General features: G+C 36.0%; 1 protein-coding gene across 2 annotated transcripts in view; it reads left to right on the top strand.

Annotated features, from left to right (window-relative positions):
- Positions 1 to 23582, top strand: part of COL4A5 (collagen type IV alpha 5 chain) — a 235878-nt gene that overhangs the window by 142877 nt on the left and 69419 nt on the right. For both annotated transcript variants that reach the window (XM_053891275.1, XM_019426823.2), the window contains exons 19-29: positions 1455 to 1587; positions 6532 to 6705; positions 7002 to 7085; positions 12935 to 13027; positions 14644 to 14714; positions 15014 to 15205; positions 15906 to 16074; positions 18845 to 18937; positions 19030 to 19134; positions 20144 to 20241; positions 21466 to 21616. In XM_053891275.1, the coding sequence (XP_053747250.1) occupies positions 1455 to 1587; positions 6532 to 6705; positions 7002 to 7085; positions 12935 to 13027; positions 14644 to 14714; positions 15014 to 15205; positions 15906 to 16074; positions 18845 to 18937; positions 19030 to 19134; positions 20144 to 20241; positions 21466 to 21616 (1363 nt within the window). The remainder of the gene's footprint in view (positions 1 to 1454; positions 1588 to 6531; positions 6706 to 7001; positions 7086 to 12934; positions 13028 to 14643; positions 14715 to 15013; positions 15206 to 15905; positions 16075 to 18844; positions 18938 to 19029; positions 19135 to 20143; positions 20242 to 21465; positions 21617 to 23582) is intronic.

Raw genomic sequence — 23582 nt, 5'->3', positions numbered from 1 at the left:
TCAGTCCAATCTTAAAACTAAAGCTTATTTATCATTACAGCTCTATGAGATTAATTTCTTTATATTTAGATTATTTAATATGAAATTGTTTCAACACTGGGATTCTACAAAGACCAAGAGAAAAGGAATAATCAGTTAGTTGATTCAAATCAATAAAGCCCTCCCAAAAGAGAGGAGTTTGTTTTGTTTTGTTTTGTTTTGTTTTGTTTTACAGGAAGAAAAAAATGTGGGTTGATAAAGGGAAGGATTGGGAGATGGCATTACAGATGTTTGAAATGGCATATTCAGGGCGCCTGGGTAAGCGCAGTTGGTTAAGTGTCCGACTTCGGCCCAGGTCACGATCTCAGAGTTCGTGAGTACGAGCCCCACTTCAGATCCTGTGTCTCCCTCTCTCTCTGCCCCTCCCCCACTTGCACTCTCTCTCTCTCTCTCTCTCTCTCGAAAATAAATAAACATTAAACAAATGAGGAGTCCAAGCACCCTTTGTTGAATGGTAGCATCACTGAAATAAATATATGTGGTGCTACTTTAAAAAGACAATATTAGTGTGGCTAGGTAGCTCAGTCAGTTAAGCATCTGACTTCAACTTAGGTCATGATCTCACAGGTCGTGAGTTCAAGCCCCACGACAGGCTCTGTGTGGACAGCTCAGAGCCTGGAGCCTGCTTCAGATTCTGTGTCTCCCTCTCTCTCTGCAACTCCCATGGTCACCCTCTGTTGCTCGCTCACTTGCTCTCAAAAATAAACATTAAAAAAAAAAGAAATGGCATATTCAGAGGGAAAGACAAGAATGTGCAAGATGCCTGAAGTGGTTATAATGAGATAGTCCTCACTGTCCTAAAACTTTACTGCTAAAAATAACAGGAGATGTGATAGAGGAGAGAGGTACTGAAAGTGAGAAGAGACTTGACAGAGTCCAGGGTGAAAAGTGGCATCAGACATAGTAAGAAGTAGTGAATTTTGAGGCCTTACACCGCATATCTAACACAGAAAAACTGGTTTTTGAGAAAGTATCTGTTGGCAGTAGATTTGGATTTAAGGGGAGAAGTTCAGAGGTGCTTCTGTTCGTCCAAGTGTGAGATGGGGATAGTAGCTGTGGCAACAGGAAAGAAGGGGACAAATCAGAGAGACATTTTCAGTAAATAATTATCAAGCTTAGGTAATTGGAATGAATTGAATGTGATTAGAGACATAAAAAATAATTCTAGCTCTGTAATCTTGGGCTGGGTTCAGGAGGGTGGCAATATTATTACTGGTATTAAACAGTTTCTAATCAGTTGAAGGAAAGGAGTGATGACGAATGTGACCCATAATCTGTGTGGTAGTCTTAATAGTTTTGCATCCAAGAGCTCTGTGAAATGATGAGATTGTAATCATATATAGCTTCTAGGTTATTTTTAGGAGAACAAGTCTCTTCCTCTTTGAATTCCTTTATTTTTTTCTTTCATAATAAAGGTAATCCCTAGGCCTGGGACTGGCGTAACTGTGGGAGAAAAAGGAAGCATTGGGTTACCTGGCTTGCCTGGAGAAAAAGGAGAGCGAGGATTTCCTGGAATACAGGGTCCACCTGGCCTCCCTGGACCTCCAGGTAAAAGAGACTGTACTTAATGCTCTTGTGTTTACAGCACCCTTACTAATCCCCATGTCCAGTATTATCATATTAGTTCCAAGGTGAGCATGGCAGTAAAAGACATGAGTATTTTCTAATTGACAGAAACTTCTCAACTCTTACTATAACCTGTCTCACCAAATTTCTCACTTGTACTTAAAAAAGAAAAAAAACCAAGTCAGATGGATAGTTCCCTTTTACCCTAAAAATACCATTTCCACTTTTTATTATTAATAAATTACACCCAATGATTCTGTGATCCAAAAATTATTCGTTGCATTTTTTTATGCTGCTATGGAAGGGAATGCTATTCTAATAATGCCTAGTTTTATAAGATTTCCTGCATAAAAATAGTAAACTATCCACTTAGAAGGCCAGAAATATCTGCTTAGAAATCCCCATGGTGATTTGGTGTGAAATAAAATTTGGGGGCTCAATACTAACTGTTATATCATTCCCTTGTTGAAGATAAACAACATAGTACAGCATTTCTAAATTGGCCAGCCTGAGCACCACCCTTGCCTAGCATGTTTATTTGGATGTTCTCTGAAATGAAGTGATAGTATGGATTTATGTAAAATTTGAGGAAGCATCTGGTATAGTACCTGACACACATGTATGTTTAATAAATTATTATTCCCCACCCTTCAAAAATTTGGCTAATGAAATATTAACATAATGAGATGAGTGACAATCCATGATCCTCCCAAGGAAAAAGAATAAATGTGGGTCTCATTTAATTCTAAGTATACACTTTGGATTTCCAATTTCAAGATAGTGGACTAAACACATACTGTGTCTAGAAAATTCAGATAAGGAATTCTCCCAGGATGCAGCAAAAACGTTACAGAATTAGATCATATGAAAGAAAAATTAAGAGACATAGGTATAAATTTAGAAGTTCTAGAATTTACATGCAGTTGAAAGGGGAGAGAATGGGACAAGGGGTAATATTTGAAAAATTAATGACTGAGAACTTCTACTTATTTGAAAGAAAACATGAGTCTCTTTGAAACAGCTTATGAATTACCAAGCAAGAGTGAAATAAGAATAATACAAAAATACATAATGACACATTGTTTGGACACTTTAGAATTTAAGGATAAAAAGAAATCCTTAACAACTATATGAGGGAAAAGCAGATGACCAACAAAGCAATAAGAGTCAGAGGAAGATAATGGAGTCAAAGGAAGATAATTTTCAATGTTATAAAGAAAATAACTATGAGTTTGGAATTCTGTATTATATTAAACTATCATCCTAATGTGAACATGTGATACTTAGAAAGTTTACCACCTCCAGAACTTCTCTAAAATGGATATTGGACAGTTTAGTCTAAGAAGGAAGAAATTAATTCAGGATGAAGTTGGGGGTGGGGATGGGTAAGATGCAAGAACCAGTGGTTAGGAAAGATACTGGTAAAATATATGAGGTCTAAGTAAGTATTGATCAAAAAAATAATAGAGGTATTTTAAGTAACAAAATGGAACGATAACTATATACATTATTAACATAGGATGTAAGGGTGCAGAGAGAGTAAGAGGAAATCAATCATAAGGTTTTTTTGTCTTATTAGAGAAAGAGAATACTAATATTATTAACTCTGTAAGGTTTTAGAAAAATATAAGTTTAAATACATAGGCTAAAATTTTAGTAACCACTAGAGAAAATGTAAATAAAATGCATGGCTTACACATCCTTTGAGGAAAGAAAATAACCAAAAAACTTGATCTACATAATACAAGTTAGAATTGGAACAAAACAGACATGAACTGTGGTAAATAGAAAATAAAATATAAGATGACAAGAAGAAGTTAAAAATAAATCAGTAACTCCAATAAATGTGAAAGGACTAAGCATTGATTAAAAGACAAAAACTAAAATAAAATTGAAATAAAAATATATACTCTGCATAACAAGCCTATATAAATTAAAAGGACATAAAAAATTTTAAATACAGCAGTTGAAAGATATTAGGCAAGTGATATCAAAAAGAAAGGTGGTTTAACAATTCTAATATAGTATGAAATAGAATTCAAGAAATACATTAAAAAGACATTTCATATGGATAGATAGACAAATTAAACCACAATGATGTAAAAGTCATGAAACCATGCATCTGAAAATACAGCTTTGAATATATAAAGTGAAAACTGAAAAACTACAAGTGATAAGTTGGTAAATCCCTAACATACCAAGGATGTGTAAAATAAATCAGGGTATAAATGATTTGAGTAAGACAATTAAACTGTGTATGTGGGAAAGAGAAAAGCTGTGTGCAGCAGAGAATATACATTATTTTCAAACTTACATGAAACATTTATAGAAATTTATTCAATCAGAAAAAAATCTTTTAAAATTATACACAAGCCATGCTCCGTGACCACAGTGAAATGAAGTTAGAAATTAACAACAGAAAGCACCAAATTTCTTTACATTTGTATATTAAAATGCACATTTGTAAATAACTCGAGAGGTAAAGAGGAAACAGAAATGGAAATGACAGTCTACTGAATGCTAAACTAACTTATATCAAAACTTATTAAACATAGCCAAAATGGTATCCTTAATTTATCACAAAATTAAAGATACTAAAAATAAATGAGCTACTTTGAAAAAATTATAAGAAATAACATAAACATAAAAAAATTAGGAAAAACTTGATAAAGATAAAAATAAGAATAAACTGTGATCAAGAGAAAAGCAAGTGAAGGCACAAATAAAATCAGTAAAGAAAATATTATTACCATAAATACAATTATTTTTTTTAATTATAAGAAAACTGTAAAACTATATCAATATATTGGAAATTCTAAATGAAATACGCATTCCTCAGGAAACAAAAAACATAAATGGCTAAAGTTTTCCTGAGAAAGTAAAAAAACTAAGTAGATTAATTACCATGGAAAATTTGGAAATGTTAAAATTTCCACAAAAAGGCACTGGTTTTATGAGTGGTTATACAGCTTTGTGAATGAATTCTACTAAATTGTTGGGTGGGAAATTCTGATATTTTACAAACTTTTTCAGAACATATTTTTAAAAAAAGACCTTTAATTTAAAAGCATTGATGCCAAGTGACCAGGGAGATAACACTAGTAATAAATATAATTCAGTTTCATTTATGAACATAGAAGCAACAATACTAAATAAAATATTAGCAGATCAATTCAGAAGTATATTAAGATTGCAAGGATGGCTTAACATTTCTATTATTGCCTACACTGACAGATTAAAAGAGAATAGGCAATATTTGCAAAGAAAGCAGTCAATAAAATTCAGTATCCATTCATTTTTAAAGGGTAAAGAAGTTATTGAACTAAGTTTAAAAGGGAACTTGATGAAGCTATCTGCTTCATACAGGAAGTACAGGACTGTACAGGAAATGTCATATTTTTGTGGTGAAACATCAGGAACATTCTCACTCAAGTCAAAAATAAGATACACATACTCAGAGTCGCCTATACTGTTTATCCTTATACTGGAGTGCCCAGCCAATTCACTACAAGTCTGGTGTAAGGATGGAACAAAACCCACAATTTTAGTTATTTACAAACCCTATTATAATCTACCCAGAAAGCCTAAAAGAATCAAATGACAAATTACCAGAATTTAGAATGTTTGCAAGGTGGGCAGATATGCTAGTTGCATACTTAAATAATTTGTCTTCCTCTTCACCAATGAAAAGTTGAAAATGTAAGAGAAAAAAATCCAGTTAACAATAGTAATAGCAATAAAATTCACAGTACTAATCAAATTAACCCATGAATAAACTCAAGAGAAGATGCGTATGCCTTTTTTTCAGAATTCTGTAAAATTTCTTAATATAAGAACTCAATATTATAAACAGTTGATTCTCCAAAATTTAGTCTTTAAATTCAAAGTAATCTCATTCAAACTTCCGCTGTTTTTTTAAAAAATGAAACTGACAAGTTGATTCTAAAATTCATTTAGAAGATAAATTTATAAGTCTAATAAAGATTTTTTTTTAATGTTTATTTTTCAGAGAGAGACAGAGGCTCGAGTAGGGGAGGAGCAGAGAGAGAGTTAGTTCATTTAAACAGTTAAACAGTGGGGCACCTGGGTGGCTCAGCCAGTTAAGTCTCTGACTTCAGCTCAGGTCATGATCTCATGGTCCGTGGGCTCGAGACCCAAGTCAGGCTCCCTTTCTCTGTCGAAAGTCTGACACTTACCCGACAGAGCCACCCGAGTGTTCCAGGATGGTTTTTAAAAAGGACAAAGATGGGCATATTTTTCTTACCCGTTTTGAAAACAGTTTTCAAATTATTTATAATTATAATAATTACTTTCATTATTATAAAAATATGTTTGTGGTTCAGGAATAGACATTGCAACAGAAGAATGTCCAGAAATAGAGCCATGTATACATGAGAACTTTGAGATGCCTCTTTTTCTCTTGCTAATGGTTTTCTAGTATTTCTTAGATTAAAAGATCATAGCATCAAAGAGTGGGTAGAGGGTTATTAGTACATTTCCAAAAGTAGTAAAGCTACACTAAATTATTCTTTCTTACTTTCAAACTGGTACTTACATTATTTAAAACTTTTCATGTGGGGTGCCTGGGTGGCTCAGTCGGTTAAGCATCTGACTCTTTGTTTCGGCTCAGGTCGTGCTCTCATGGTTTGTGGGTTCAACCCCAACATTGGGCTCTACACTGACAGTGCAGAGCCTGCTTGGGATTCTGTCTCCCTCCCTCTCTGCCTCTCTCTATCTCAAAAATAAATAAATAAACATTAAAAAAATCTTTTCATGCTTTCTTCAGATATTGATTCTCATAGAAAAAACAACATAACTGCATTATACATTAAAGGAAGATCTTTTCATTACTTATGTCTCATTGAGAACTAAAGTAATATCTCCAAAATAAGATCATTTTATCACTTTAATTGTTTTTTATCTTAGGGACTGCAGTTATGGGTCCTCCTGGCCCCCCTGGCTTTCCTGGAGAAAGGGGCCAGAAAGGTGATGAAGGTCCACCTGGACTTTCTATTCCTGGATCTCCTGGACTTGATGGACAGCCTGGGGCTCCTGGACTTCCAGGGCCTCCTGGCCCTCCTGGCCCTCAAATCCCTCCTAGTAAGATATACTTTTCTCCTAAATTCTTTTGTTTTTGTTTTGTTTTCATTTGTAAGTGAATCCAGCTGAAGGTTGGCATTATTCTACTGCTGCCTCTACTTTTGATTTTTGGTGATTCTTTGATGTTTAAATTTTCACTTCAAATCATCACCAGTATTATATCTTCCTTTTGCTTATAGGTCCTTGCATTACCACGGAGAAGTAACTGAAAATATTTTTTTACCCTATCAGGATTTCTTTTTGTTTAGCCTTCTGAATATTTCACAAGTAGCTTGTTATCCTTCATCTTATCTCAGGTGATGAGATATGTGAAGCAGGCCCTCCAGGCCCTCCAGGATCTCCAGGTGATAGAGGACTCCAAGGAGAACAAGGAGTGAAAGGTTTGATCCCAATAGTCATTCCTTCATTCTTTCAGATCATCAGCAAAATCCCCTGTATCCTCCACTCTACCTCAGCTACTCATTCCCAGGGTCTTACCCCAAGACCATCTCCTTACCAATAGTGCACACCTCTGTAATCTTGATCTCATGAGTCCCATTTCCTGACCACTATCTCCTGGCTAGCTCACTACCTGTAATAACCTGACTCCAATATCACTTCAGCCACACTGATACCTTCCAACTTTGACTATCCCTCAACCTTTTCATGTCCTTTCTTCCCGCTTCACCTAGGTAAAATTACATGATCCATCATTGTAAAGAATCCCATGCATAAACCTTGGCCTCCATTGCCCTCCTCTCACTTCATTGTACTAACTTGGAACAAAAACCTAGTTTTGGTAATTCCAAATTACCACGTCTTCCGAGCCTACACCTTCTCTTCTCTCTTCAAATTTTTAACACTTTCTCTTCTGTTCTCATTTTAGTGTTCTGACCTTGCTTCCTTTTTCATTGACCAATTGAAGCAGTAAGAGAATTCTCGCAGATTACTACTACCACATTTACCCACCACATTACTTGCATCTGTGCACGTATATTCTTCCTTCCTGCCTATTAATTACTGTTACTGCTCCTATCTAAAGCCAGTTCTTCTATTTGTACAATAGATTCCATTCCCTCTTGTTTTCCCAAGGATTTCATTCCAGAAATTCCTGCCTCTCCCACATCATCAATTTTTCCCTTTTACTGGATCATTCTCAGCAGCACACAAATACACCTTTCTTTTCACTTATCTAAAAAATAACTTATCATAATCCTACTTCCCCTGCCAGATACTGCTCTATTCCTCTGCTCCCATTTGCAACAAAACTCCTTCAGAATTTTCTATTCGCTGTCTGTGGATACTTTTCTCTCATTTTCTTTTAAGCATACTTCAGTCAAGATTTTGCTCCCCTAATCCACTACTCCATAGATGCTGTTTTTGTCAAAGTCACCAGCAGTCTGTACCCTGTTAATCCAGATACCAAATCTCAGTCTTTTTTCCCCACCATTTTTAAATACTTTCCTCACTTGGTTTTCAGTATATTACATGTCCTGAGTTTCTTCATTCTTCATACCTCCTTGGAATATTAATAATATATATTAGATGTAGAGATAGAGAGAATATATATATATATATATATATATATATATATATATATATATATCTGTAAATGTATCTATATAATCTCCCATATAACTACCATCTAAGTCAAAAGATAGGGGTGCCTGGGTGGCTTGGTCGATTAAGCGTCCAACTTCGGCTCAGGTCATTATCTCACGGTCCATGAGTTCAAGCCCCACATCAGGCTGTGTGCTGACAGCTCAGAGCCTGGAGCCTGTCTCAGATTCTGTGTCTCCTTCTCTCTCTGACCCTCCCCCATTCATGCTCTGTCTCTCGCTGTCTCAAAAATAAATAAACGTTAAAAAAAATTTTTTTTAATCAAAATATAGAACTTTTCCAGGACTCTTGTGCCCCCTAGTCAACACTCCCAAAGGTAACCACTCTTTTTTTTTTAATTTAATTTAATTTTATTTTTTTTCAATATATGAAATTTATTGTCAAATTGGTTTCCATACAACACCCAGTGCTCATCCCAAAAGGTGCCCTCCTCAATACCCATCACCCACCCTCCCCTCCTTCCCACCCCCCATCAACCCTCAGTTTGTTCTCAGTTTTTAACAGTCTCTTATGCTTTGGCTCTCTCCCACTCTAACCTCTTTTTTTTTTTCCTTCCCCTCCCCCATGGGTTTCTGTTATCTTTCTCAGGATCCACATAAGAGTGAAACCATATGGTATCTGTCTTTCTCTGTATGGCTTATTTCACTTAGCATCACACTCTCCAGTTCCATCCACGTTGCTACAAAAGGCCATATTTCATTCTTTCTCATTGCCACGTAGTATTCCATTGTGTATATAAACCACAATTTCTTTATCCATTCATCAGTTGATGGACATTTAGGCTCTTTCCGTAATTTGGCTATTGTTGAGAGTGCTGCTATAAACATAGGGGTACAAGTGTCCCTATGCATCAGTACTCCTGTATCCCTTGGGTAAATTCCTAGCAGTGCTATTGCTGGGTCATAGGGTAGGTCTATTTTTAATTTTCTGAGGAACCTCCACACTGCTTTCCAGAGCGGCTGCACCAATTTGCATTCCCACCAACAGTGCAAGAGGGTTCCCGTTTCTCCACATCCTCGCCAGCATCTATAGTCTCCTGATTTGTTCATTTTGGCCACTCTGACTGGTGTGAGGTGATATCTGAGTGTGGTTTTGATTTGTATTTCCCTGATGAGGAGCGACGTTGAACATCTTTTCATGTGCCTGTTGGCCATCCGGATGTCTTCTTTAGAGAAGTGTCTATTCATGTTTTCTGCCCATTTCTTCACTGGGTTATTTGTTTTTCGGGTGTGGAGTTTAATGAGCTCTTTATAGATTTTGGATACGAGCCCTTTGTCCGATATGTCATTTGCAAATATCTTTTCCCATTCTGTTGGTTGCCTTTTAGTTTTGTTGGTTGTTTCCTTTGCTGTGCAGAAGCTTTTTATCTTCATAAGGTCCCAGTAATTCACTTTTGCTTTTAATTCCCTTGCCTTTGGGGATGTGTCGAGTAAGAGATTGGTACGGCTGAGGTCAGAGAGGTCTTTTCCTGCTTTCTCCTCTAGGGTTTTGATGGTTTCCTGTCTCACATTCAGGTCCTTTATCCATTTTGAATTTATTTTTGTGAATGGTGTGAGAAAGTGGTCTAGTTTCAATCTTCTGCATGTTGCTGTCCAGTTCTCCCAGCACCATTTGTTAAAGAGACTGTCTTTTTTCCATTGGATGTTCTTTCCTGCTTTGTCAAAGATGAGTTGGCCATACGTTTGTGGGTCTAGTTCTGGGGTTTCTATTCTATTCCATTGGTGTATGTGTCTGTTTTTGTGCCAATACCATGCTGTCTTGATGATGACAGCTTTGTAGTAGAGGCTAAAGTCTAGGATTGTGATGCCTCCTGCTTTGGTCTTCTTCAAAATTACTTTGGCTATTCGGGGCCTTTTGTGGTTCCATATGAATTTTAGGATTGCTTGTTCTAGCTTCGAGAAGAATGCTGGTGCAATTTTGATTGGGATTGCATTGAATGTGTAGATAGCTTTGGGTAGTATTGACATTTTGACAATATTTATTCTTCCAATCCATGAGCAGGGAATGTCTTTCCATTTCTTTATATCTTCTTCAATTACCTTCATAAGCTTTCTATAGTTTTCAGCATACAGATCTTGTACATCTTTGGTTCGATTTATTCCTAGGTATTTTATGCTTCTTGGTGCAATTGTGAATGGGATCAGTTTCTTTATTTGTCTTTCTGTTGCTTCATTATTAGTGTATAAGAATGCAACTGATTTCTGTACATTGATTTTGTATCCTACCACTCTTTTATCCTATATCACACATCAGTTTGCCTAATCTTGAACTTTGTATAAATGGAATCATATAGCATGGGCTCTTTTGTGTCTGGTTTTTTTGCTCAATATTCTATCTGTAGGATATGCCTATATTTTTGTTTGTAGCAATATTTTTTTACTGCTCTTTGGTATTCACTGTATGAAAATATCTAAATATTTATTCTACTGTTAATGAACATTTGGTCTAGGGCTATCACGAATAAAGCTGCTATGAACATTCTTATACATGTATTTTGTAGGACATAAGCATCCACTTGTGTTGCGTATTACCTGGGAATGGAATTGCTGGTTTTAGGGTAGGTGCAGGGTTTTTTTCCCATAAATGTCACCAAACCATTTTTCCAGAGTGGTTTTAGTTTCCAGTTCCCTGATGGCTTACTGATGCTGAGCCTCTTTTCTTATAGTTTGTATATTCTTTCTATAAAATGCCTGTCTTTTCCTATTTTTAATTGGGTTGTTGAATGTATGTATCACAACTATCTTCCCCCATGTTGTGACTTGCTTTTTTACTCATTGTTTTTTTTTTAGTAGAAGTTATTAAAAAAAAGAAATCCAATCATTAGTATCCTCTTTTTTGGTTAGTGTTGTTTATGTTGTTTTAGAAATCTTTGCTTATCCTAAGGACCTGATGATATTTGGTCTAGGGCTATCAGGAATAAAGCTGCTATGAACATTCTTATACATATATTTTGTAGGACATAAGCATCCACTTCTGTTGTGTGTTTTTTTCCTAGAAGCTTTATCATTTTGACTTTTATATTTTGATCTTCGACCTGTCTTCAAGTAATTTTTGTGTATAGTTTGAAGCTGGCATCAGAGTTTTTTCCCCATATAGATATCCAATTGATTCAGTACTGTAATACAAAAGACCATCATTTTCTCCACTCAAATGCATTAGCACTTGTGTTGTAAATTTTATGACAGTATACGTCATAAAATGAGTCTGTTTGTGACCTCTCTATTCGGTTCACTGTTCTATTTGTTTCTCTTTGCACCAGTGCTAGCTTAAATTATTGTAGTTTTATGGTAAGTCTTGGCTTACTTTGCATTTCCATACGTATTTTAAATTTATATACCCAACTTTTAATTTTGGAATTCCCCCAGTATTTTAGTCCTTCTTCCTCTTCTGTATTTGAACTCAGTCTCATGATTTTAAATACCACCTATTTGCCAGTGGCTTTCAGATTTGTCTCCTGTCCAGATATAAGTCTTTTCCTCTAGATTAGTATATGCAACTGTTTATTCAACATTTTGAACCAGATATCTTGATCAAGGTAAAGTCCTCATCTCTGCTAACTCCTCCCCCATAATTTTAGCACTCATATCTTCCCTTTTTTAAGTGCAGGCCACATCTTTTGCTTGGGCTAAAACCCTTGGAGTCATCTCTGATTCTCTTCTTTTTTGTATTCCATATATGTTCCATGAGAAAATCTAATTGGCTCTACTTTCAGATATACCCAGAATCTAGCCAATTCTCATCATCTTCATTGCTATCACTCTAGGATGAGCTGTCATGTCTCCTAGATCATTGCAGCAGTAGCCACTTAAATGGTTACCCTATTTTCATCATTGCACTTTGTTTCTATTCTTAATATAGCAGCCAGAGACAGACATCATTTTAAAACTTGAGTCATACCATCTTGTTTTTCTGTTTAAATTTTTCTACTAGACTTTTATTTCACTCACAGTAAAAGCCAGTCTTTATGGGGGCCTATGTGACATTTTATAATATCCACTCATTATAATCTGTAAATTGTCTGACCTGCTTCCCCTTCTTCACTGTACTCCAGCATTCTGGTCTTCTGAGTATTTCTTTTATATGCCAAACATGGCTATTCTTTCTCCCTGGAGTGCTCTGCATTCATTAGGCACATGCCAGATCCTTTAAGCTTTTTATTATATATCATCTTCTTGTTTGACCACCCAATTAAAATTGCAACCTGCCACCCATCCCTACCATGTCCAATCGCATTTACCCAGGTGTATTTTTTTCTATAAACATAACATGTTTTGATATATATGTATATGTGTTAATAATTTATTACCTTCATTGTTTATTATCCCTTTCTACTGGTAGAATGTGAGCACCATGAAGGCATGAATTTTTGTCTGTTTTTTTTTGTTTGTTTTGCCTGTTTTGTTCTGTCTGTTTTGTTTACCAGTATACCACAGACACCTAGAGCAGTACTCAGCAAATAATAGGTACTCAGCAAATATTTACCAAATGAATTGATTCTAGATATAGGCTTCTCTAAACTACACTGTTGGGTAGGAATGTTGTCCCTTGGTACAAACTTCTTTAGAACCTATCAAAGAAGGTAGATGTATCCCTTTGAGTAAAATTTGTTTTTCATTATGCTTCTCTCTAGGTGAAAAAGGTGATACCTGCTTCAACTGTATTGGAACTGGTATTTCAGGGCCTCCAGGTCAACCTGGTCTGCCAGGTCTTCCAGGTCCTCCAGGTAAACATTCTGCCTCAGGACAACCTTTTAAAAATATTACTTGGCTAGATTTTAGTGAGCTCATAGTTTTATAATGATGCCAGTTTCTCAGTTGATAGCAACTCACTCATATCCACAAATAATTGAATATGAAATGCCTCTATCTGCTATGAAGTAGATTATTCTCTTGTTTCTAATATCTGAAGCTACCAATATCTTTTATTAAAGCATTTTGACAATATTATTCCAAGAAAAATATCTTCCCTGTTTTCCATATGGTGAGGAAAATAACTCATACAGAGTCAGACTTCTCTCTTCCAAAAAGCTGGGGAAAAAGTTCATAATGCCTGGCCCCTGAGTATAGTTTCCAGTGGCATAGCTTCTAGTCTTCGCGGATGGATCACATGTTGTCATTAAGGGATGGGGCTTCTGCGGTAGTTTGGCAACCAACTGCCAATATTCCTCTTTCTATATATAACTCTTCCTTCCCTGTTTCCAATCAAAATTATATTTGATATCCATCAGACCAACAACTCTCACTCAACTGCCTCTTGGGATATCCCAATACTATAGTTTCTTGAAATTACACATTATGTTTGTGTAAGGGCTGAGAGTAGATGCCAGATCTCTTGCCTTTCTGTCTAGTATGTCTGCCAAAGAAACCAATTTATTTAGCACTTGGAAATAGATTTTGAGCAGGTCTTATAGCTGCCACTGGAAGTTAATAATCTAGGCTTGTACCTCTAGTCTAGTGTTTTTCAAACCTGGGAGGACATCAGAATCACCTGGAGGGCTTGTTAAAACCAGATTGCTGGGTCCCACACCCAAAGTTTCTGATTCAGTGGATCTGGGGTGGTGGCCCAAGAATTAGCATTTCTAAACAGTACCTAAGGGATCCTGATACAGCTGATCTAGGGACCCATTTTGGGACCACTGCTTTAGTAGTATTTCCTCTAGTCTTTGAGCACCAAATGTTCTCTTAATCCAAATTTATGAAGTGATGAAGCAAATGAAGAACTCGAAAGGAACTGGGGAAATTGTTTAGATCAGAACAAAGAAAGATATGCAGACTGTGTCCTTATCTCTTTCTCCCCTTAGCAATAAGATGGTTACAGGGGCCTTAGCATCTCTGTGCATTAGCAATTGGTAGCTGTGAGTTCTGAGAAGCTTTGTAGTTGGAAATACCTAAGGATACAATATCGTATGTAACATGAAAGATCAGATTCATGTAAAAGAAAGGATGATTTGCTCATTTTTTAATATTTATTTATTTTTGAGAGAGAAAGAGAGCGTGCATACAAATGGGGGAGGGGCACAGAGAGAGGGAGACAGAGAATCCGAAGCACGCTTCACCTTGTCAGCGCAAAGCCAGATATGGGGCTCGAACCCACAAACCATGAGATATGACCTGAGCCGAAGTCAGAAGCTCAACTGACTGAGCCAACCAGGTGCCCCTGATTTGCCCATTTTAAGAGGATAGCATAAGAAAATTAAACTGTGACTTGTTAAATGCAATTGAATGGGGTTCTTATTTTAAAATTTGATTTGCTGATTTTTATATGAGCTTTGTCAGGGGCTCAGGGTCAAATTTCACATTATTATGTGTGTGTGTGTGTGTGTGTGTGTGTGTGTATTAGGATCTCTTGGTTTCCCTGGACAGAAGGGAGAAAAAGGACATGCTGGTCCAACCGGTCCCAAAGGATTAACAGTAAGTTTTGAGTATATTATGGCACAACAACAAAAAAAGTGGAAGAAATCCAGTTACACTTTGTTTTTCACTTTTGGATATATATAATAAAAGAAATTTAGTGTTTCTATTAATTTGTGTTGTTTTTTATTCCTTGAGTCTCCCTGACTCACATGCCTCACTTTGTTCATAGCTTTGTATATACTAAATGTTACTGGGTGGGTTGATGTGATGAACTGGAGACAGAAAAGTATTAGAAAAAAAAGAAACTGATTTTTTTCTCTTCTTCTTTTCTCTTTCTTTCTTTTGTCTTCCCTCAGGGCATACCAGGAGCTCCAGGTCCTCCAGGCTTTCCTGGATCTAAAGGTGAACCTGGTGACATCCTCACTTTTCCAGGAATGAAGGGTGACAAAGGAGAGATGGGTTCCCCTGGAGTCCCCGGGCTTCCTGGTTTACCCGGTACCCCTGGACAGGATGGACTACCAGGGCTTCCTGGCCCCAAAGGAGAACCTGTGAGTTGGTTTGATAGTCTTGGTTCTGTGATGCCAAAATGTTATTTAGGGTTGTTTCCTAGGATGGTCCTGGTGCTAAGATGAACACCGAGTTAGTGCTTAAAAGAATGTGACTATATATAGTAATGGTACATTGTTATTGACTATGTAGTGTTTCTTTACCACTCTTTTCTCTCAGTTGTTTTATAAATTCCTGCTTCTTAACCCATTACTATATTGAGTAATATTGGCTACGAATAGGTGGGCAGGAGGTTAGGATGCCTGTGGGTCAATGGGAGGTTCCCCTTCTCTTATACTACAAATCTTTGTCTAGGTTTATTTGGATCTGAGAACAGAAGTCGAATTTGGTTTTATATATAGTAAGCTTAGAGATTACTGTGAGTAGATGGCCATGTGTTAGCTAGACTATAAACTTCTTGACTTATTACTAGACTGTAAGCTTTATGAAGGCAAAGATTTTTGTCTATTTTTGTTCTTTGCTGTATCACCAGCCCCTGATACATAGTATGAGTTAAAAAAAAAATTTGTTGAAGGAATTAATGACTAAGTGGAATGATCACACATACCATCCCATAATAACACACACTTTTACAACTTTTAAGAACTATTTATGGCTGTATCATTTCTCCAGTTGTATTCAGTAATACCAGCATACCAACCTATATCTGTATGTTTCTTTATTAAATTTTTCCCTTTTCAGGGTGGAATTGCTTTTAAAGGTGAAAGAGGCCCCCCTGGGAATCCAGGCTTGCCAGGTCTCCCAGGGAATAGGGGGCCTATGGGCCCTGTGGGTTTTGGCCCTCCAGGCCCAGTAGGTGAAAAAGGCAATCAAGGTGTGGCAGGAAATCCAGGCCAGCCAGGAATACCAGGTGAGTTTACTATTGTTGTTTCATTTTTAATTTGGTGCTTAAAAGCAGAAATGTATTGGGGTGCCTGGGTGGCTCAGTCAATTAAGTGTCCAACTTTAGCTCAGGTCCTCCTCTCTCAGTTTGTGGGTTCGAGCTCTGTGTCAGGCTCTGTGCTGACAGCTAAGAGCCTGGAGCCTGCTTCAGATTCTGTGTATCCCTCTCTCTCTCTGCCCCTCCCCTGCTCATGCTCTGTCTCTCTCTCTGTCACTCAAAATAAATAAACATTTAAAAAAAATTTTAAAGCAGAAATGTATTATCTTTTGGCCACTCTTGGCTTCCTTTCATGAGAGATGTGTTTCCCTGGCCATTTATATTTGGGTTTTTCAGAGCTCCTTAGCAAGGGAGCACATTGTGTGTGTTTTTTCTAAAGAGGAGGAGGTTTCCTCTTTAAAGTTCTTCTGACAGTCTTCATTGTTGTTGTTGTTTGTTGTTTTTAAATACATGGTACATAAAGTTTAACAAATAATTATAATGGAATTACATGTGTACCTACCACACATGTCAAAAAACAGAACATTGCCATCATCCTAGAAATGTCCATCCTTCTCTCTCTGTCCTTTCCTGATCATAATCCCCTTGCATTTCTCCTAAGGTAACCAGTGTCCTGACTTTTGCACAGTTTCCTTCCATTTGCCCCCTAGTTTTATCACCTAGATATGGATCCCTAAACAAAGTACTTTAATTATGCTTCTTTTTGAACTTCTTAATAATGGAATCCTAGGGTAAGTATTCTTTATATTAACTTTGTGTATAGCTGTAATACATTCATTTTCATTGCTGTATAGTATCCCATTGTGTGTGTGTGTGTGTGTGTGTGTGTGTGTGTGTGTGTGTGTGTCTCAGTTGATTTATCCATTCTGTTGTTGATGGACATTTGGATTATTTATACTTCTGGCCTACAATGAATAATGCTTCTGTGTACATCCTTGTGTGTGTGTGTGTGTGTGTGTGTGTGTGTGTATACATATACATATGTATATATATACATATACATATGTATATATATACATATACATATGTATATATATACATATACATATGTATATATACATGTACATATATATATATTCATTCTGGTAAATATGTGCATGTACTTCTATGAGGCTAGAGTCAGTAAACTACAGCACATGGTTCAAATCTGGCCCATTGCTTGTCATTAATGAGACTTTTAGTTGAGCACATCTGCACACATTCACTATTATCTGTGGTTGCTTTTGTATTACTACCATAGACTCAACATTTTGCAGAGTTGAATAGTTGCTACTGAGATCATATGGCCCACTAGCTGGCCCTTACCAGAAAAATTTTGCCAATCCCTGGGTTAGGGTATATCTTTAAGATGAGCATTCTCAAGGCATAGAATAAATCCATCTTCAGCTCTACTAGATAATTCTAAACTATGTCCAAAGCAATTGTACCAATTTCACCAGCAGTATTGGAGATTTCTTACTGTTCTACATTCTCATAAATATGTTCTATTGTCAGACTTTTTGCATGTTTTCAGTCTGCTGAGTTTGATATATCTCATGACAGTTTCATTTTACATTTCTCTGTTTACATTAAAGTTTAGCACCTTTTCATATGCTTATTGACTGTTTCAATATCCATTTGTGAAATTCCTATTCAAGTAGTTTTTTTCTTTTACCATTTTTTTCTACTGGATTGTTTCTCTTTCTTACTGATTTAGCTTTTTTTTTTATTTTTTTTTAATTTTGAAAGAGAAAGAGCACGAGCTGGAGTGGGGGCGGTAGAGAGGTAGACACAGAATCTGTAGCAGGCTCCAGGCTGTGAGCTGTCAGCACAGAGCCCGACATGGGGCTCGAACTCACCAGCCGTAAGATCAGGACCTGAACCAAAGTTGGATGCTTAACCAGTTGAGCTACCCAGGTGCCCCTAGGGTTTTTCAAATATATGTATTCTGTGTGTTAGTTGTTTGTTATCTGTTCTGCAAAATTTTTGCTCTCTGTGGCTTGCCATTTTCACTCTCTGTATGGTGTCCTTAATCAACAGAAGTAAATTTGAATGTAGTCAAATGTATCAATTTTTTCTCTCCTGGTTAGTGCTTTTTATGTCATGTTGTAGAGATCCATCGTTGTCCTGAGACTATTTCAAGTCATTATTTTAATTAATGAGAAGTAGGTGTATTTGGACTTTGCACACATAAAACCTTAATGTACCATTAATTAGCCAAAAAGCATATTTCTTGTTTACTGCAGTTCAAATTTGTTAGGCTCTTTCAACCTACATTTAAAAATATTTTTATAGATGCTGTCTTCAATCCTGGAAACTCTTAAAGCTGTCATCTACTTTTTCTTTTAGAAATTTTATACTTCTGTTTGGTATATTCCTTGAATATATGATATGTGGTTATTTTTCTTGTGGGTTTTTGTTACTGTGCATTTAAAAAAGATTATAGATACTTCTCTTTTTTGTTTTTAAATTTTTTTTTTAACGTTTATTTATTTTTGAGACAGAGAGAGACAGAGCACGAGCAGGGGAGGGGCAGAGAGAGAGGGAGACACAGAATCTGAAACAGGCTCCAGGCTCTGAGCTGTCAGCACAGAGCCCGACTTGGGGCTCGAACTCACGGACCATGAGATCATGACCTGAGCCGAAGTCGGATGCTCAACCGACCGAGCCACCCAGGCGCCCCTCTTTTTTGTTTTTAATGAAAGGAGACCTTTAGTCAAGTGAACACTTCTCATTCACATTGATTCCCTCTTGTTCTTAGGTCCTAAAGGTGATCCAGGTCAGACCATAACCCAACCTGGGAAGCCTGGTCTGCCTGGTAACCCAGGAAGAGATGGTGAAGTAGGTCTTCCAGGTATGTGAGGAATTTATTTGGTCATGTCTTTAACACTTACTGGCTTCTTTCTCTGAAAGTATCCCTTGCAAAAAACTGCTATTTATCCATAGGTGACCCTGGACTTCCCGGCCAGCCAGGCTTGCCAGGAATACCTGGTAGCAAAGGAGAACCAGGTATCCCTGGAATTGGGCTTCCTGGACCACCTGGTCCCAAAGGTATGTAGGACTGGGCAGCAGGCAGGCTATTTCAACTGGTCAGTATTACATTATTCTTTGATATAATTCCCTCAACAAGTAAAATATATTAATTGTACCTCTTTTCTATGTACCATAAGTAATGTAAATGAAAAGTCACAGCATGTATGCACTATAATTTTATTGTCTTTATCTAAAACAGTCTAGACAAGAAAATATCTAAATCATATATATACAAAAATTATATATAAGCTTCAAAAATTACAGAATTATTGTCTTTTTTTGTTCACCATTGTATTTTCAGGGCTAGAAAAGTTTCTGGAACATAGTAAGCACTCAGTAGATAATTGGTTGAATGAATGGGTTGTATTAAACGGAAAACATATTTATTACACATATGTATCCAAGTAATGTTTTATCTTAATCATGTTTTCTTGATTTACTGAAATTTTTTAGGGCTGTTGTTTCAGTTCTGCCTTATTCCTCACAGAATTTATTCTCATGAATGACAAGCATGCACATTGGTGTGAGAACGGTCTTTAAACATGTCCTTACTCATTTATTCTAAGTGACTTTGAAAGAGATTTGGCTTTATGTGTATATATTTGTGTAATATTTGTAATTGTTTTTAAATCGTTTCCAGAATAATATGGTAGGCCTTTTAGCATACTATATCCAGATATAAGCAGAATAAAAGTTTTTCTGCATTTTTGTGTGGTAGTCATTCCTTACGTTTAGTTCTATCTCATTAGTAATACCTCTCATTTTACTTTAGAAGAATGTATCTTCCACACAAATTAGCTCTGTATGAAAATGGTAGGACCATAAGGTGATTGAGAGGGAATATCCGATATTTGTAAGGCTTGATTCTGAGTAGTCATGTAGAATGTCATTGTAGTTTTAACATCTCACTGTAGTCACTAAACATGATTAGACAGGGTAAAAGTGTGGGTTTGGGAGTTTGGATATCTTTCTTAAAGTGTCTTCTCTTTGGAGATTAAAAATTAAAAAATGACTCATCATTTCACAGGTTTTCCTGGAATTCCAGGACCTCCAGGAGCACCTGGGACACCTGGAAGAATTGGTCTAGAAGGCCCTTCTGGGCCACCAGGCTTTCCAGGACCAAAGGTCTGGGACATTTAATTTATTCTTTCTCCTTTTCCTATTTCTCCTGTTAGCCTTAGCTCTCTATTTTGATATAGACATTATTATCCCAAGTCTTCACTATATAAAGTTAGCTGATTATATTTTAATTTAAAAATATTTAACCCAAAACAGTCTTTAATAGTCCAGGAGGTCATATTTAAAGCAAACAAAAAGTTTCTGTTTTAGAGTGACAGGTTATTTGATGAGATGAGATTAGATGAGAGAATACAATCATCAGCTCCCTCTGTACTTCTCTATAGTATGACCATACCATTTCATCTCTATCCATGGCTATGTGATGATTGGCTGAATATCATGTCAGGAACTTCCCATACTGTTTCCCAGTCCCAATTCCATCCCACAGAGATAATGCAAGCCACTGCTATTAGCGTAGTAATATAACAACAACAACAACAACAACAACAACTGTTTGAGTTATTTTCCATTCTTTTTATTACTATTTCTTAGCTAATCTAAAATTTTCCTTAGTCAGCCTTCAGCAAACTACTATGGTATATAATTACCCTGACTGTTCCTGAATTTTCTTTTATTTAATTAATTTAAACTTTTTGTGTTTTCATCATTACTATTTTTTTCCATGGGAAGAACAATTGACCATAACCCCAGCTCTAATGAGAAACCTCTTCTCTATTGTTTAATTGTTCTTATTTTATTACGTACCTCTCAAATGAACACAAAAATAAAAAGAGTGATACAATGAACATTCATATATCCACTTCTCAGTTTCCAAATTATCAGGATTTTATCATATTTACTTCATCTATTCTTTTTTTTTGACAAAGTATTTTAACTCCTCTCAAAATCGTGTTGTTTCACCTATAAATACTTCAGTATTCTTCTCTAAGTAAATGGACATTTCAAAAAAAAAACACAATGTCATTATCATACTTAGTCAAATTTAAAATAATTATCTAATAGTCTGTAATCCCATTTCTTCACTTGAGTTCTTTAATCTCATTCTCTCTTTATCTTTCTTGTCCTGAAACCAAATCATTTTATTTCTCATCCTTCTAGATGGTCTCTCCAATACACCAATTATTTTTCATTTAATTGTCCTCCTCCCTCCCCCCCATAGGGAAAAATGGTATTACCTTGTATTTTCTGCTTTAAATTCTCCATGGTAAACAATAAACACCAAGAAAATCATGGGAGTTTTTGTTGTGTTTTCTCATGTGTGTGCTTAAGGGAGAACCAGGACTTGGGCTACCTGGGCCACCTGGGCCCCCAGGACTCCCAGGTTTCAAAGGAACACTTGGTCCAAAAGGGGATCGTGGTTTCCCAGGACCTCCAGGTCCTCCAGGGCATGCTGGCTTGGATGGGCTTCCTGGACCAAAAGGTATAGAAGTTATTATTACTTCTCAATTTGCGTTTAACTTTTATAGAAATTGAAACTTTTGGAAAAGTTTATGGGTGATAAATCCAATTAGCTGAAAGCCTATGCTACCACTCTGTCACTGCTGTTTTTCATCTACCATTGGTGTTTTGGCGTTTTATTTCATTGAATAGGTGATACAATCATATATGCATAAAAGTGGCACTGAGAAGTCTTCCTTTTACCCCATCTCCATCCACTCTGTTTTACCCATTTTGAGTTATTTATCCTTCTAGTGTTCCTTCATACAAATACAAGCCAGTAAAAATATATATTTTTCTACCTTTCTCAAAAAGTAGAGTATATCTTTTGACTTTTTGCACGTTACTTATTTTACTTAATTTTATATCCTAGAGATCGCTTCATGTCATTGCATCGAGATCTTGATTTTTAAGAAACAGCTACCTAGTATTAAATTGCTTGGATATACCATAATTTATTCTATCAGTTGCTAGTCACTAGATTGGGTTTTTGGCAATCTTTTCTTATTAGAAATAATATCACAGTGAATTGTCTTGCATACATGTTATTTTATTATATATGTACAGGTGTAATAGTAGAACAGACTAATGAAAATAGATTTTCCGAATTAAAGGCTAAATGCATCTCTAGATATTGTCAGATTCTTCTCCATGTGCACCGTATCAGCAGTGTATGAGTGTAGTTGTTTCTCCACAGCCTTGGTAAGTTAGTATATTGACAAACTCTTTAATTTTTGCAAATTTGATAGAAGTAGTTATCAGTATAGTTTTCTAAACGTTTTATTGGTAAAAATTTTCAAACACACAGGAAATTAAAACAATGGTTCAGTGAAAACTCCTATATCCACCATCGAGATTCTACAATTAACATTTTATCTCTGCCAACATTATATGTTTTTAAAATTTCATATAAACAGCAAAGTAGGAAAAATTTTTTAGTGACTACTATATATGCATTATTGATATTCTATCATCAACGTTTTACTATACATGATTTGTCACATATTAATCCATCCCTTTATCCATTAACTTATTTTTTGATGCATTTCAAAGTCAATTTTACAATTTAGGGAGTGCACTTCTCCCTAAATAGTTTAGCATGTGTATTATAATTACAGTTCTATGGTTGCTAATCTTTTTGACATACAATTCAATGAGATGCACATATCTTAAGGAGATATTTGCTGGATTTTGACAAATGCATATACCTGAGTAACCAAACCCCTATCAAAATATAATCCCAGAAATTTCCCTTTTGCCCCTTTCCTCAGTCTCTACACCAGTATCCACAGTGACAACTATACTGTAATGGTTTTTCTTCATTGTAAATTAATTCTACCTGTTGTAGAACTCCATATGGAATAGCACAGTGGGTATCTTCTTTGTAAGGCTTCTTTCACTCTGAATATTGTTTTTGAGATCTATTTATGTTGTGTTTGGTGAGAGTTTTTATTCTTATTTTTTTATTATTAAGCATTTAATTGTACAAATATACCAAAGTTTGTTTATCCATTCTGTGTTGATGGACACCTGGACTGTGTCAAGTTTTTGACTATTATGAGTGGATCTGTTAAGAACATTCTTTTATAAGTCTTTTTTGTGGATTTGTGCTTTAATTTTTCTTTGGGAGAATACCTAAGAGTAAAATTGTTGGGTCATAAGGTAAGTATATGTTAGTTGTATGAGAAGCTACTAGACCTTTTTCCAAAACAGTTGTACCATTTTAAACTCACATCAATATGGTATGAAAGTTTTAATTTTTCCACATTCTCTCCAACATTTGGTGTTATCAGTCTTTTTAATTTTGAGTTTTGGTAAGTGTGTTGGTAACATATTTTGGTTTTAGTTTGCATCTCCCTGATGACTAATGAGGTTGAACTCTTTTACATGTACTGGTGGATTATTTACACATTCATATATTTTCCCCATTTTAAAATATGGATTGTTTC

The sequence above is a fragment of the Panthera pardus genome, unplaced genomic scaffold, assembly GCF_024362965.1.
Source record: "Panthera pardus isolate Hobbes unplaced genomic scaffold, ASM2436296v1 HiC_scaffold_27, whole genome shotgun sequence".
Lineage (NCBI taxonomy): Eukaryota > Metazoa > Chordata > Mammalia > Carnivora > Felidae > Panthera > Panthera pardus.
The sequence above is the reverse complement of the archived record's forward strand: the minus strand, read 5'-3'. Positions and strand labels throughout refer to the sequence as shown.